Source organism: Theropithecus gelada, chromosome 11 (genome assembly GCF_003255815.1).
Source record: "Theropithecus gelada isolate Dixy chromosome 11, Tgel_1.0, whole genome shotgun sequence".
NCBI classification, from domain to species: domain Eukaryota; kingdom Metazoa; phylum Chordata; class Mammalia; order Primates; family Cercopithecidae; genus Theropithecus; species Theropithecus gelada.
Genome location: NC_037679.1, coordinates 34,175,833 through 34,193,184, shown reverse-complemented (window position 1 = coordinate 34,193,184; position 17,352 = coordinate 34,175,833). Strand labels below are relative to the sequence as shown.

The 17,352-nt window shown below is 34.2% G+C and overlaps 1 protein-coding gene across 5 annotated transcripts in view; it reads left to right on the top strand.

The window, feature by feature from the left end:
- Nucleotides 1-13,981, top strand: part of KCNC2 (potassium voltage-gated channel subfamily C member 2) — a 173,611-nt gene extending 159,630 nt beyond the window's left edge. Inside the window, exons 3-5 of one of the 5 annotated variants that reach the window (XM_025402148.1) lie at nucleotides 2,831-3,758; nucleotides 5,828-5,992; nucleotides 12,854-13,981. In XM_025402148.1, coding sequence (XP_025257933.1) covers nucleotides 2,831-3,758; nucleotides 5,828-5,992; nucleotides 12,854-12,963 — 1,203 coding nt within the window. In that variant the 3' untranslated portion in view covers nucleotides 12,964-13,981. Of the gene's footprint in view, nucleotides 1-2,830; nucleotides 3,759-5,827; nucleotides 5,993-10,228 lie in introns of all 5 variants that reach the window. The other 4 variants (XM_025402147.1, XM_025402149.1, XM_025402150.1 and 1 more) reach the window with 4 other exon arrangements.
- The last annotated feature ends 3,371 nt before the right edge of the window (nucleotides 13,982-17,352 follow it).

Here is a 17,352-nt window from a genome sequence, read left to right as displayed (position 1 = left end):
AACCTTTGCCTCCTGGTTTCAAGTGATTCTCCTGCCTCAGTACTTGAGAAAGTAGCTGGGATTACAGGCGTGCACCACCACGCCCAGCTAATTTTTGTATTTTTAGTAGTGACGGGGTTTCACCATGTTGGCCAGGATGGTCTTGAACTCCTGACCTCAAGTGACCTGTCCACCTCAGCCTCCCAAACTGCTGAGATTACAGGTGAGAGTCACCACCCCTGGCCTCTCTGGTTGTTTTTAAAGCAAAATAATAAGCTACCTCTGAGATGAATGTTGTCTTTTTCTCAGAATGCCAAAGTTGTTTTCTTTTTCAAATATTCTTTTATTTTCCTCTTAGAGTAAAAATATTACTATATACATTTTATATATGTTATATATAACATAAATAATTATTTCATTATATAAATTATGTAATATATTATAGTAAAATATTACTATAATAGGGAAATAAAAAGAATATTTGAAAATGGAATCAACTTTGGTATGACACTGGCAAATTTGCAAAGTACTTAAAAGCTAAAGATATACAGAGTTATAAAAAATAGCAAAGTAGAATAATACAAATACAAAATCATGATGTGGTTCTTTAAATATTGCCAATAAAAATAAATACAAATACCAAATGACAAGCAACTTTTGGTTTTCAAAGTTTTGTGTCTTAGAACTGTTTATAGGCTGTTCACATGTTTTATTTTTGCACAAGAATTTGCATAGAAACCAAAATTTTGTCAAAATACACACAAATACACACACACTGACGAACATCTCATTACTAAGGAGGTAGTGAGCTATTAAGGCTTTAGGAAGATTATTTTGAATCTATAAATGCCTGAAATGCTTGAGTCTAAGGTAGGGATGGTGAAAAGTATAGTTGAGGGGTGGGAGTCAGTAGGTACATATTGGCAGGACTCTAATGACAAAAGATTTTAGATGGAATAAGAAACAAACATGACGCCTAAATCTATAGATAAAATTGGGATTACATTAATAAGTAATTTATGAATCGAGGATAACTGATTCTTCCTCTGAAAGGTTATCTTTGAATGTGTACATAGGATCTTAATGATACTGTTACAACAAATGATTGATTAAAAAGAATAGTACATTTACTTATACAAAGCGAAAACTGAATGACAAAAGAATGCTATTATCTCATAAAACATCTGGGAAAGCTAATGGTCAGATCACATTGCCAAAACTTAGAGCAGTTGGAAAAATGTGCATGAGAGAGCAAGTCAAAGCCGTGAAAATGACCTGCCTTAGGATACTATACAGCTGATGTACTAACTGGCACACTGTAGAAGAAGTTCCATAATTTGAGGTGGCTCTTTAGGGCAGATAGCTGCAGTCCTAAGATATTTTAGTCCTTTTGTATATCCTTTACATTTTGGCCTATTAAAACTCAACCAGGTAAAAAGAGTGGCAGTTTCAATCTCTTCTTTAACTGTCTCAGCTCTTCCCAATGGCATGCTTGAGGACTAGATGTTACGGGCAACTTTGGATTTGGATACACTCTATTATAATTTTCAAGAAAGAACCTCCCTCCACTTGACTGACAGCTTCCTTCTCCTGAATGACTCTTTTGTTTAGACATTTAAGGAAGAGTCTATTGGTGTTCGTTTAGCATGCTAAACCTGAGGTGTTATCACAGAGTACTAGTGATCTCTAGCGCTGCTGACTGCAACAGTGCCATTCATTCAAACAACTGGATTTCAAATTTTCAGATCTTTAATATTACGAAGTATGTGATCCCAGCCTAAATAAATGGTTTTCAGCACATTTGTATTCTGCATTTGAGAGTTTGGTAAGTGAGAGGAAGAGAATCTGGAGCTAAACTTGCCAGGTTAGTGACTCAGGCTTATCATTTTGTAGTTTATGACCATGGAAAAGTAGTTTAAACTTTCTGTCCTGATATCGCTGAACTGTAAAATGGAGTAGGAGTAGTGCTGTTATGAGGATTGATGTAAGTTAATGATGTAAATTACTTTCAACAGTATATGGTACTACTAAGAACTATATGGGTGCTTTTTCTTACTATTCTGTATTGGTAGGTGTGTGTGTGTAGTCATGTATTATTGGCTGAAGAAATGAATTGAATTTAAGAAAACCCTTTCAACTTTATAGTATGTTACTCTAACACTTTGAGATCCATTTTCAAGAGAGGAAGATATTTTCATTTAAATTGCTACTTTACTGGGTTTTTCTCCTTTCAGTCTTATTTATTCTTCCTCCCTAGATTTGCACTTTTGGACAAGTCTCCACCTGAAGTTGATGTAATTTGCATGGCAGCACGTATTGCAAAGATTGTTTTTTTTTTCATGCTGATACCGTACGATATCCAGAACATTATATATATGAATATAAATCTACAGCTAAATTTGGGTAGTTTCCAAATTTCTATCAGTGTGTCATGCATCTAATATTTAAAGGTTTAAAACTTGATCTTATGCGTAAAGATTTCTAGGATCATAAACTGTTGTCTAAATTTCTCTTTTGTTTTGGTGTGTTTTCAATTGCAATTCCTTGCAGTGATTTTCGTGTTCTCTTTACAGGTTATATTTTCTTACACAAAAAAACTCAATAAATTATATTCCAACATAAAGCAAAACTTTGTATCTATAAGTTGAAAACAGAACCTGAAATACATTACCCATACACTCTAATTAATGTTACATACATGTATCTTCTTTTTCTTAGGTCATATCCAAGTGAAACCTCTAAATATACTGTTGTTCCTTCTTATTTACAGGAATTATTGCTTTTAGATTTGAATCAACATATATTATGATTCAGATCACTGTGGGTTTTTTTATTTCTTTTTCTTCTACAGTTTATTGCTTTTGCTTCTTTATTCTTCATCCTGGTTTCAATTACAACTTTTTGCCTGGAAACACATGAAGCTTTCAATATTGTTAAAAACAAGACAGAACCAGTCATCAATGGCACAAGTGTTGTTCTACAGTATGAAATTGAAACGGATCCTGCCTTGACGTATGTAGAAGGAGTGTGTGTGGTGTGGTTTACATTTGAATTTTTAGTCCGTATTGTTTTTTCACCCAATAAACTTGAATTCATCAAAAATCTCTTGAATATCATTGACTTTGTGGCCATCCTACCTTTCTACTTAGAGGTGGGACTCAGTGGGCTGTCATCCAAAGCTGCTAAAGATGTACTTGGCTTCCTCAGGGTGGTAAGGTTTGTGAGGATCCTGAGAATTTTCAAGCTCACCCGCCATTTTGTAGGTCTGAGGGTGCTTGGACATACTCTTCGAGCTAGTACTAATGAATTTTTGCTGCTGATAATTTTCCTGGCTCTAGGAGTTTTGATATTTGCTACCATGATCTACTATGCCGAGAGAGTGGGAGCTCAACCTAACGACCCTTCAGCTAGTGAACACACACAGTTCAAAAACATTCCCATTGGGTTCTGGTGGGCTGTAGTGACCATGACTACCCTGGGTTATGGGGATATGTACCCCCAAACATGGTCAGGCATGCTGGTGGGAGCCCTGTGTGCTCTGGCTGGAGTGCTGACAATAGCCATGCCAGTGCCTGTCATTGTCAACAATTTTGGAATGTACTACTCCTTGGCAATGGCAAAGCAGAAACTTCCAAGGAAAAGAAAGAAGCACATCCCTCCTGCTCCTCAGGCAAGCTCACCTACTTTTTGCAAGACAGAATTAAATATGGCCTGCAATAGTACACAGAGTGACACGTGTCTGGGCAAAGACAATCGACTTCTGGAACATAACAGATCAGGTAAGGCAGGACTTCAAATGCATGTTATTAAATGCTTTATAGACCAGTATGTTCCTTAGACAGAAGGCAGTCATTCTCATTTTCTGCACATGTTCATGAGTTTTCAGCCCTAACCCCTTCACAAAATGTGTGTTTGCGTCAGGCTTACAGATAGCTAGACGGTAGCATTTTCTAAATGAACCCCAAGTAGAATACTGCATAGCTGGTCTATAGAGTTTTCCTGCTTTAGTGGGAATGCCCTTTGCTGATGGTGCCAATATTTTCTTTTGCCTGTTTGTTGCTTTTGTGCCAATGTTTCTTTGTTTCCCTGCACGATGTGATGGTATGATATTGACCATTTTTCATCTTTCATCTTCAAAATGTTGATCTCCATATCGTTTGGCTTGGTGTGTTTGTCTCAGTTTTACCTCTGCCACATGGTGCCATGCATCTCAACCTAATTCACAAGAAGCAGTTATTTAAGAAGAATGGATGCTTACATTTCAAAGGCCTAAACTCCAAACAGGTGATATGGAAGATAACCTTTTTGATAACAAAGCTCTTCCCTAGTAATATCCTGGAGGATTGATAAAATTTTCATTGTTCTTAAATTAAGTAGGGTATCTCATTATAACCCCTTTGATGAGGGTCGATGACATGTAATATAATTAACCCTCAATTTTTCAAGGAATAGATGATCTTCTTTGGCCACTCAATGGCAAAGTTGAATTTCTCAGTGGAATTCCTTTTTAGACACAGTGTATTGGGTTCTGCTCTCTCTCAGAACTGAATTTTGAATGATTTACTGCTTGAGATTAGCTGAATCTCTACTCTTCCCCATTGCTGTAGACAATGTAGAGTTGATTGACTAGAAATTGACATTCAGCTGCCAAAGTCATAGTAGTGTCACCTCTTGTCTACTGTCTGGTACAGGTAAAATATTTTGCAGATTAAACAATTTAATTAACTTTTACCCTACTATGAAAATTTAGGGTTTATCAATTCCCCATAACTTAGATATATTTTATTTTTTCTTATAGAAAAATGACATGATGATTTTATGTGAATAGTTTTGCATAATTTAGAAGTAACATCAACTAAGAAAGCAAACAAACTAACACAAAGGGAGGCATCATTTTCATAGGTCCCTCTTTAGCTTCTAGAGGTAAATGGAAAAAAACAATGTGACTGGAGCTGAAGTTTGTAAGTGTTTATAAGTTTCATTCACAGTCCTTATGCTTATTTAGTAAATGGCTATGCAAATTCTGCTAACATATATCTAAAAACTGTTAAGAATGTATTTATGAAAGGTAGAGTTTAGTTGGTGTTGCTGCTGTCATCAAACTATTCTCAAGTATCTATGCAGAGCCCTTAAGAAGGGCATGGGAAAAGAGCCCTTAAGAAGGGCACTATCATCCCAGGTAAACAATGAAATAACAAACTAGTATCTAGGCTAATAGGATGTGAAAGTCTTTGGCAAGGATCCAGAAGTAAACAGATACTCATTTCAAGGACATTTGGAGAAGCTGGCCTTGTTCCACTGCATGCTCAAAAATATTTTGCCGCTTCCAAATAGAGTACCTGGACATGGAGTTTGTGTGCTTTGGAATAATTTTTATTAAGAGTTTGGGACACAATACCTTCAGAAATTAATAAAAGCATGTCTTTTAAATAACCACAAAGGCAAAATGTACTTAAGAGATTTTCTTAAATAGGTTCCATTTTAAAATATTCCTATTCAGAGTAAATAGATAACATGTCAAAAATTGTAAGACAATAATCTATGTGCTTTTTCATTATCACACTTACTTTGAGTTCATATTAGTTGTGTTAAGGGCAATTTCTTATTAGATAAAATCCAAAATGGAATTAAAATCTCCCAAATAACATTTCTACTCTTTTCAATACATTTCCATTTTGCTCCATGTAATTTTTCGTGAAGAGTGATAAAAATTCTTTTTCTTATTGTGATGTGATTCTTGTGTTTTGTATATCGAGTGACTGGACTACCAGCATTCTGTGTAAACTCTTTGTACTGTCTCATTTCCTCATTCATCACTGTCTGTCAATGGGCATGGTGCTGTGACCAGTGTTATCAGGTGACGACAGTACAGGAAGTGAGCCGCCACTATCACCCCCAGAAAGGCTCCCCATCAGACGCTCTAGTACCAGAGACAAAAACAGAAGAGGGGAAACATGTTTCCTACTGACGACAGGTGATTACACGTGTGCTTCTGATGGAGGGATCAGGAAAGGTAGGCATGCATTTAATCAGATCATAACAGGTGACTTAGCAATAAACTGTTGTAAATACATGGAGTAATGTAAAATGCTCATTCATCATTTTCTAGGAAAGACTGCGTGCGGTGCTCTTTTCCTCTCTCCATTACATCTTCTCTCCTTAGACACTTGTTAAAATACATAATAACCTATGTGATTGTCATATCTGAAAGGCATCTCATCCCTTTTTCTCTCTCCTTTGGTTTGCCATTTTTCTATGGGCAGAATTGGAATGGAATATGTAAATATTAAATCACGTATCCAATTACTTTAATATAATGTACTCGGCAGTCGTTAAAAGTTATCTTTTTCACTACAACAAATAAAACTCACTAATTGGCTCTGTGCACATATTTGATGAGTAATTTATGATTATAAAACAATTGTAAGTTTTTTTTTTCTCTCAAAGTAAAGCATGAAACATTCTCTAATGTCTCTTATCCAGTACATGGGTAGTTTTTGCCAGTGGTTTATCTGAGGGTCTCAAGGTTGCAAAGGCCCATGATCCTTAGTCATATGGAACAGTATATCTAATCACTTCAAAGCCTACTTGTGTAATCACAAAATGCACTTACAGAATTTTCTTCATGACCAATAATAAAAAAATCTGTTTATTACTATTTTTCAACAGACATGAACTGTGCCTGACACCTAGAAGATAATAAATCTTGGTTGAATGAATAAAAATTATGGGACGAGCATCTTTGTTAAAAGAGTATAATAGAATATTGAAGCTCCCACTTATCATGTGGGTCCTTTTTCCTTGATTGTACCACTGTCTAAACTATTCCCGAAAAAGTTTTTTATTCCCTTTTGGTAAACTTTACAACCGTAGGACAATTGGGATCTTTTCCTACCCTTTAAGAATAGTCTTGTGATGATTATAACCCACTTTTGTCAAAAGGGGTATGCTTTATTATTAGCTTCTACTTTGACAATTCCAGTTGCTTTATTGCCACAGTAATTTTTCCTCTGTTTGTTGACAGAATAGGGAAAGAACTCTAATAATGTCTTATGGTAATTGATTGAATTTGAATAAAAATCCACTTTAAAACTTTCATATTAGCACAACTGCATTTAAATAATACTGTGCTCAGTTGCTATTCATTGGAGTTTCTCCCTATTGAATTATTTACCATTTAAGGCTCAAATATTTATTTTGTGATTCTCTTTTTCTTTGAAATATTTTACTGCCCATGTTGTACTTCTCTTAATTTCTTTTGATCACTTTAGATTTTTCTTCTTTGCTTCTATGCCTTTGAGACTTAAAAGAGAAGACAAAGGACTCTTGTTCCTTCCATGAATAATATTTTAAATACTTCTCCATTCCAATTACTTCCATTGTTTGCATCTATTTCTTGCACCAAAATGTATTTCAATCCTCTCAATAGATTTATTTGGTTGTTTACTGTTCTACATTAAATATGTGCTAGAAAAATCTTTAAACATATTTTGAAGACAGTGAATACACTATCATAGTATTCGAGCAAAATATATGTACATATGTTAAATAATAATCATATCAAACTAATATTTTATATAGAACATGCTGTTCTAAGTGCATTGAATATCTTAAATCACTGTACACAATGTATATACATGTTAAATTTACTTACATTTTAGAGCAGCATTCAATGAGATTATCACATGCAATATTTATACTAAGATTATGTGTTTAAAGAACTCTCCAGAATGTTTTTCTTCTATGTTAGACAATATTTTGAGTTTTAAACTAACAAAGAAAATCATGAACAAGAAAAGGCTTTGCAAGTTATAAGGCACTATCTAAATACAAAATTTTACTATAAATTGCAAAGTTTTGCAAGCAAAGCAATTAATAAGATATTTAGTTTGCATGTAAAATGTATACATGCAATCTTATTTCACAAATACAAATTATTTTTTGTTAGAATATCTTTGAAAATTTATTCATGAGCTTTTTACTGTTTGTCATTTCTTATCATAATCAACTCTTTTTCATTCTTGCTTAAGTAGTTTATAGCTATATGTTTTTTCCTGCTAAGTATGGTAGTACTTCTGGCTAACTTCACTTAATCTTTTCAGTTGGTCATCTTATCATATCTATCACAAATGTATTCATTTCTTTTCCTGTTTCTCTTTATGTAGGTTATAGATTTCTGCTGTTACTTCTATTCATTTATTTTCTATATAATCCTTTCATTTATCCCTCAAGTTGGTATCTCTGCTGATTTGATTTTAATATTTAAAAATACTTCTCTCTATAAGTGAAAATAAATTACTGGATTCCCACTGAATTATTTTTCTAGCTAAAAATATGAATGTAATTGGGCATATATTAAGAAATCTTTAAGGATTCTCTAAAAGAGTAAACTCTCAATACTTAGAATGCATGTTTTTTCCTTTAGGAAAGCATATTACATAAACTAAAACATGCTCGTGAATAGCACATGAGTAGGTAGTTTCAGTATTGCCACAGATAAGCACATGCACTTAAGAATTATTTGGAATGAATGCTGTGTATCTAGATGTTAGTTCAAAATCAGTTCAACAGTGTTTATTATCATGAATTATATTTTCAGCCATTCCACTAAAACCTTGATTAAGCAAAATTTTATCAAATTTTTAAATCGTAAATGAACATGTAGAATAAAGAAAAAATATTTATATGAATAATATATAATTTTACTAATAAATACTTGTTACTAAATTAAAAAGGAAGACTTTTCAAATAGACACTGAAATTATAGTCATTAAAAATATAGGACCTATAAACAGAATAGAATATTTATAGTAAAACTATACTTCAGAAAGATAACATTTAGAATGGCAACCAAGTTTTACATATTACTGGCATGAACACTATAAAACTGCCAAAGAGAATTTTACCTTTCTGGGGATCCTGTAGGAGCAAGGAGATTGTAGAGAACAGAGTTGTAAATCTGTATGATGATGTTTAATTATTAACAGCCCATTTAGTTCATGCATATTCACCACTTTGCCTTTAATCAAAGCCAATCAATGTTTATCGTCTAATTTACATTTTTAGGTTATACAGTCAACTTCAATGGCACAGGATAATTTTTTTCTACAATTCCCAAAGTTGTATTTTCAGTCACTTTTCAGAAGACCAGTAATAACTAACCCTCCGTGCATGTGAAAATTTATATTTAGGGACTAACAAAACATTGGCCCATAATTATTTGATTAGCAGAGACTATGTGCTAGAGAACATTTGTCATAGTTAATTGATGGTATAAATTTCTATCTACAAAATCTCAAAGAAAGCAACTAGTCTGCTGAAAGTTAATGTGTGTGCATGTTGTGAGGGGAGGGGAATGTTCATCATTTTCTTTTCTTATCCAATCCAGCTTCACCCCATAAGACAGCTTTACCCCATAAGAGGGGTATTGCTGTGATCCACACCCATTGTCTATCTTGGCCTCTCATACATAAAATAATCAGATACATCACTTTTTCTCTTCCAATGAAAAGAGGAAAGTTATCCATGACTTCTTCTCTGGAATTTCCATGAAAAGATTCAATTAAAGAGGAATAGCTGAAAGGTACATAAAGAAAAACAATGGACCCATTTTTTTTTTTTTTTTTTCTCACACACTCATCAAGTACACCAAGGTCTGATTAGAACCCAAAGAGTAAGTCATATATTGTAAGGGAGACAAGTAGTCCACTAGAATTGTATCTACTTGCTCAATTTTGGTTGCCAAAAAAGAATTTCATTTTCCTCTTCTGTAACAGTTTTTCAAGAAAGCTGTCAGAACATTCATCTCAAATCTTTGTAGTATGACTACTTTTTTAGTCAATAGTTGCCCTGCTTTAAGACATTTCACTTCAAAATTTATACTAGGTGCTTTCCACCTCGTTTAACTGTCTCTAATATTTTGTAATAAAAAATACTACAATATACAAATATTTCCAAAGGTGACTTTGAAAGGGTTGCTTAAGTAGCTAAGGAATAAGGCTAAAGTTTATGAGAGCATCTTTTATCCTGTAACTTCATGGCTATCATTAACAAAAGATCAAGGTGTGATATAATAGAAACAAAAGATGAATTAACACCAAATTATTCTCAATTTCTGGGTGGGAAGGCTGGGGGTGGAAATCAGCTGAAAACATCATGTAATCAAATTCAAACTTATTTCACTGAAATTATGACTCAATTTATATTTCATTCATTTTCTTTTTTTTTTCCTTTACTTTTCTTACCCAAGGAATTAGAAATGGGCATTCCATCCTACATCACCTGGATAATGGCACCAAATGCCATTATTTAAGAATCATCTTTTAACCCTATAAAGCTGGAAGATTAAATATGCTGGAAAAAGAGTTGTCCATTTAAACTTAAGTATGCTTTATTAGCTTAGGAAATAAAAAATGAAAAGAGAAAAAGTAGCCTACTTATTTCTCTTTTTTTTCAAGAACACATTCCAAAATTTAAAAATATTAGTCAAGCTTATATCTTACTTAAGTTGCTTTGCCTAATTCTTAAATGAGTTCTAGTATTCTACATGACAAAATTACATTAGTACTAACTATAATCTGGGAAAAAATAGATTTCGAAGTATTGTAACCATAATTTGTGATGGCTGGTTTAATCTTTTCAAAATGGCAACTACAGTGAACTTCATTTTTTTAGAGTTATAAATTGTCACAATATTAAATTCTTTGTAAGCAAATTCTTCTTTGAGCTTGAAAGTAGCACTTTTGATTACCCTGCATGGTATTATTTGTCTGTCTATATTCTGGTTGAATTCAACTGATGTCTGTGCATTTTTTCATAAAAGGATATGAAAAATCCCGAAGCTTAAACAACATAGCGGGCTTGGCAGGCAATGCTCTGAGGCTCTCTCCAGTAACATCACCCTACAACTCTCCTTGTCCTCTGAGGCGCTCTCGATCTCCCATCCCATCTATCTTGTAAACCAAACAACCAAACTGCATCAGTCGGCTAAATTGTATTAATTCAAGTACTGTTTACCCCATAATGGAAATAATTAAATGTAGAGTTACTCCAGGCTCCATTAATACAGTATAAATCTTGCATGATACTACAATTTGAAGTCAGAAATGCCACTTGGGTAGCTAATGAATTTTATCCAGGCTTTAAAGATTGTCTAAAGTAGTGCTAAGATTTCTCCTATTAATTGCCCTGATCTCCTTTTGCAATAAAATGACAGATAGTGTCAGATATTGACCAGTGCACTAATATATAAACATATCTTCAGGGAGATATATTTAAAACAGTGTGCTTCCAAATGCCAACCACTTCATTGGAACTTTATTTCTTGTGACTGTAAACCATTCTGAAGATGTCTGGGATCCTATCTTGATTGCACACAACATGACTTGTGTCAGCTCATTTGCATGGACCATCTTGTCTCTATCACCTGAAAGCAATGTTGCAGAGTTTGGGGACTGTGGATAGCTCAGGATATGTGTACTTGCATCGAACCATCCTGCTGATATGAAAGCATTGGTCGACTGTTCTGCATGTTGAATTGTGGGGCAGGGAGGGCACGTTTCTCCTTGACATTTTTTTTTTCTTATTATTTGAAAGAAATATATGTTTTAAATAGTTTAATTTCTTGATTGATTTACTTTTCTTCAAAAATGCTGTATTGGAGTTCTGAATGTCTCTGGTTGTTTGCACACAGATAACTGCAAAGAGGTTGTCATTACTGGTTACACGCAAGCCGAGGCCAGATCTCTTACTTAATGACTTGGGGAAGGCACAAAACATGAGAGAAAGAAAGGTAACTGCCAGCCAGGCTTGCATTGTTTAGCCAGAAATTGCTGCTTGGTTCTAGACTCTTTTTTTTTTTTTTTTAAATCCCCAGGATTTGTCATCATTTTCAGAGGCAGAGTGCCAAATATCACCCAAAGCTCTTGTGTCTTTTTTTTACCCCCTTATTTTATTTTTATTTGTTAATATTTTATGCAAACTTCAAAAGTCACTGGTGTTCACAGAAGGCTTTTTTGATTAGCCTTAAATTTCTGAATCAAAAGATTAATCAGATTTTCAGGCAGTATTTAATCAGGTGTTTTGTCCTGTATGTTGTTCCCGTCTGTCTGTCTTAGCTCCCTGTCTTTACTGTATATGCCATCTGTCTCCATGAAGCACAGAAATGCCTCTGTAAGATGTTCATGATTTTAATGTTGACTCCCTCCAACCCCAACCCCATACCTTTTTTTGCTATTTGGAGCAGCCTCTCTGCTTTGTGTATAAATTAATGATACCCTGTAGACTACCTAAGTTAATCGGCACTGTGAATCTTTTTGATAAGCAGGGTTTAAGCAGCAATTTCACCATTGCACTTGGTTGCCTGCTGCAGTGTCAGTTTCTACTACCTAGCAACCAGCATTCATTACTACACTCCAACAAAATCCTTAGGGAGTCATATTCAGTCTGAGTGGAAGAAAGTCTATTTATTCATTTCTATGAATTCAACAGCAATAGTGTGTCTCATGTATTGAGCATGTGAGGGAAGAAAAAATGCCGTAAAATAAATAGAGGGATAAATAACATTACTAAGGCATTTGGGATCCTCGAGACTACTGATTAATTCCTATTTCTCGTGTTTATTTTTTGTTAGGAAGACAATTGTCACTTTTATTATTGGCCACGAAACATGTATTACTCTATATCCCCAAGTCCTAGAGCATGACCTGCATGTTGGAGATCTTGTACAACAGTGTATTTATCCAGACGTACATATATGATACTTAGAGACACAGTGATTCTTTTGATAACACCACACATAGAACATTATAATTACACACAAATTTATGGTTAAAAGAATTAATATGCTGTCTGGTGCTGCTGTTATTGACTACAGTGTTGTACAGAATTTATCATGGATTTTTGACTGCTGAGAAAGGGACAGTGGAATTTAGCCATACCAAGGACTATACTGGAAACAGACTTCTGCTGCTGAATGTGCCCTGATGTGACCAGGTTGCACTTGGAGGAGATCCCTGCGTCTTCATGAGGCACTTAAAGCTTATAAAAGAACTGTGGCTGGAACTCATCCGGTGCTCCCCATGCGAGTGCTCTGCTTGTAGACTGGCCAGTGTCCATGAAACAACTGTAAATATTAACATGTGTGCATGGGTCAACAGTCTTGGCCATTTCTCATCAATAGAAGCCAAATTCATGATCAACATCTCTGAAGTTTCATGTAAGGCCTACACTTCTGTGAATTACTCTTCATGGGCCCACATTAGGTTGTGCTGTGAATTACTTAAGGCAGTGATACTGATGTAGTATAGTTCTGTCTTAATTGCCCTTATTTCTACTTTGTTGGTTGAATCTATGAACTTGATTGTATTATTTTCTTATAAATTACTGATGTAATCAGCTTGTCAATTATGTTGTGAAATTGTTAGTATTCATTTATCAAAAATGACCTATGTTTATTCACATATTTGTTTAGTTCTGGGAAATTGTTGTAGCTTAAATGAAACTCACCAACATTATTCATAGTTTAAGTCTTTTATCATTATTACCTCAATTATAAATATTATAAAAATATAATTCTGGCAATGAGAGTATTTTTTTATTCAATGATCAAGGAGCAATGACAGTATATAGTAGAATATCGATTAAATTATATCCTAAAATGTATATTTTGCATAAAAGAGATATTCTTTAATCAATTACTTTTGTGAGTTTTGTGGCAAATGAAGCTTGTACTTGTCTTTAAAACTGTTGTAGACAAAACTGTATAAGATTTTTACATCTTGCTTAATCAATATTTCCAGAGTCTATTAGTTCCCCTGGGATTCTGAATATAACATATAGCCTATTATAAACCCCTGTATCGTGGACCTTTTGTGAACATTTCAAGGCGCATGCACAACCTTGGTGATAACCAGTGGAAATGTAACTAACTGAAATGAAGAATAAAAGACAAATGAGCTGGGGATAAACTTGAATCTTATCTGATTAAATTACTTAAATTATTTTCTTGACTCTTTTCTTTGTGGTGCAGTTTTCAAAGGACTTTACTATTTTTATGTTTTATGGTATCACACCAGGCCCTTGTATGCAATGAAGAATTTGGGATAAAAATATTTAAAAACATACACTAACTATCATTCAAGTGTTAGGCAAATAGCCAATGTATTCTTCTTCTTTCCTCTGTCTAGATTTCTCTCATAATTCTGAGATTTTAAAATTATTAAGTATTATGGTATCTGACATTTATAAAGTATTTATGATTAGTGCTGAAATTTTCTTTTTTCCTATAGAGATGGGGGTCTTGCTATGTTGCCTAGGCTGTTCTCGAACTCCTGGCCTCAAGTAATTCTCCTGCCTCAGCCTCCCAAAGTGCTGAGTTTTTATTTATTTTCCAAGTTAATCATCACAGCAATTCTAGAGGCAGGTAATTTTGTTTTCATTTTACTGGTGATAAAGTTAAGGATGAGAGAGGTAGAACTGTTCATTTACATTTTTGCCACAGATAATGTTCCCTGTCATACTTTTTTGTGGATGAAATATTTACTGGGCCTCAAGTTGTAAATGCCCTATCAAAGATGGCTTCTGTCTCACCTTTGGGTAACAGGACTGTCTTTCAGAAGCACACCGTACATAGTTGGCCTTTCATTTATGTCATGGTAATACATATAAGTTTACCCTATAAAATTCTATGCCACCATCCAGGGGTATGAGAGGGGTGAGATTAAAGAAAGAAAATACTGGAGAATTCAACACTTTTGACTAAAGCAAAGCAAAATATTTTCTATATCTTTTCTGTCCTAAAAATATTCTATGTTGATTATTAAGAGACTATTAAGTAACAGCTCAGAAAAGGGAATCTGTCCAAATATAATTACTGTCAAAATATTTTTAATGATGTTGTCAGGATGTTGGATTTACTGTAAGAAGGAAAAATGTGTAGGAAGACGAAATAATGCATTGTAGTAGATAATAATTGCCATCAAATTTTGATTAAAAAATCAGGATTAAAAAGTCATGAATGAAAAGTTAAGACATTCATTTTATCTTTGAAATAAATCACAAGACATACTAATAGAATAGAAAAAGTGAACTTAGACAATGAATATTGTCAGGCTACAATGAATATTAACAGGCTACATTACAAAGGAGAGACTTCAGAGGATTTATGACGTGCTTGAAGACATTTAGAGCTAAATGAATCTATTAAATTATTGAAATCCATAGAAGTTTCAGATGATTAAAATATGTAGTTAATTTTTTCTTACTGAAAAAAACTTTCTTCCATCCAATTTCCACTGCCAAAATTTAATTAATTGTTTAAATGCCCAAACATTATTAAACTATAGGTATATGCTAATGTTCTGTAATATGAGCTCAGTGTCATTAATATTGATTTTAAATTTTCTAATTCCCTGTTCTTCTCCAAACTTTGTTTAGAGGATATGATATGTTTCACTATTCTCTGAAAATTAATTTGATAGAATTAAATTTTACGAGATTGATTTTGTTATCACACTATCATGTCAAAGTGACCAACGACTTGAATACTAAGATTGTCAAAGGATGTGGCCACCTCCATTGTGAATCCCAGATAACCTAACATTCGTTTGTTTAAAAAAATATTTTATTTTTTAAAGAAGTTTTAGCCTCGCAGGAAAATTCAGCAGAAGATTTTCAGGTAGCCCTGCCCCCGTACATGCACAACTTCCCCCACTATGGACATTTGACACTACAGGGGTGCATCTGTTACAGTCGAAGAGCCTATAACTGCACTGACTCATCATTGCTACCCAAAGTCCATAGTTTACGTTAGAGTTCACTATAGCTACGCTACATTCTGTGGGTATTGAGAAATGTATAATGACATGCATCCACCATTGTAGTATCATATAGAATAGTTTACCCTAAAAATCATCTGTGTTAATCCAATTCATCCTTTCTTCCCCTTAATTTTAGAGGGGGATCTTTTTACTCTCTCCATAGTTTTGCCTTTTCCAGAATGTCATATAGTTGGAATCATACAGTATGTAGGTTTTTTTTTTTTTTTTTTCCCAGATTGGTTTACTTTACTTAGTAATATACATTTAGGGTTTTTCCATGTCTTTTCATGACTTGATAGCTCATTTATTTTTAGTACTGTATAATAATTGCATTCTGTGGACGTACCACAGCTTATCCATTCACCTACTGGACATTGTATTCGTCAGGGTTTTTCAGGGAAAAATAACTCATAGAATGAAAATACACCCCCCACCCTCCCACCCCTCCACATCCCCACATCCCCACATCCCCACATCCCCACACACAATTATATAAAGAGATTTATTATAAGGGATCGGCTTATGTGATTATGGGGGCTGAGAAGTACCATAATCGTAATTTGCAATCCACAAGCTAGGGACCCAGGACAACCAGTGGTATATTTTCAGTCTGAATTCGAAGGCCTGAGAATCAGGAGAACTGATGGTGTAAATTCCCATTCAAATCCAAAGACCTGAGAGGAAGTAGTGCTTATGTAAGTCTCAGTCCAAAGAGAGAAGAAGATTGACATGACAGGTCAAACAGCCAGGCAGAGAGAGTGGAATCTTTCCTCCTCTACTTTTTCTATTCAGGCACTCAGATTGGATCATGCCCACCCACATTGGGAAAGGCAATCTGCTTTATTCAGTCCATTGATTCAAATTCTAATTTCTTCCAGAAACACCTTCAGAGACACACTCAGAAATAATGTTAAACCAGATGTCTGTCCTAGTCAACTTGATGCATAAAATTAACCATCACAAGTCCATTCCTTGTCAACTTGGCACTCCAAAAGCAACTCCCTAAACCATAATCTCCAAATAAAGACAAGAATGAGGTCATAATTCTGCCTAATGTAATACAACTATCGTGTTTTTGTCCAAAAGTGTACTAAACCCTTCCCCAGAAGAGATGATAAATTCCTTGGGTGATGATTACTCTTCTCTTTAATATCCTATAACTTAAATATTGTGATATAAAATTAATAGTACTTAAATACTACAACATAAAGTCAAAACATATCATGTTGAATGACAAATGAGAGAAAAGAAAACAAAGATTTTTATATACATACATACAATGTATACATAACAAAGAGAAAATACTCATGAAAATTACACTTCTGAAACTGACCACATAGCTACAGCTGGTATTTATGACTACTTTCTTCCACCACCCATTCTGTATTCCTTTTACCTTCAGCAAGCACCTCAGCTGGTTGTGGTTCTTTACTTGTTGGGGTGACCCAAACTTTCTGAACTGGGTTGCTGTAGTTTTCCATTGACCTTAATCACTGGATACGGTAACATTAAGGTCACTGTAAGAGATTTTCTGTATTCCAGCCATGTTCTTTCT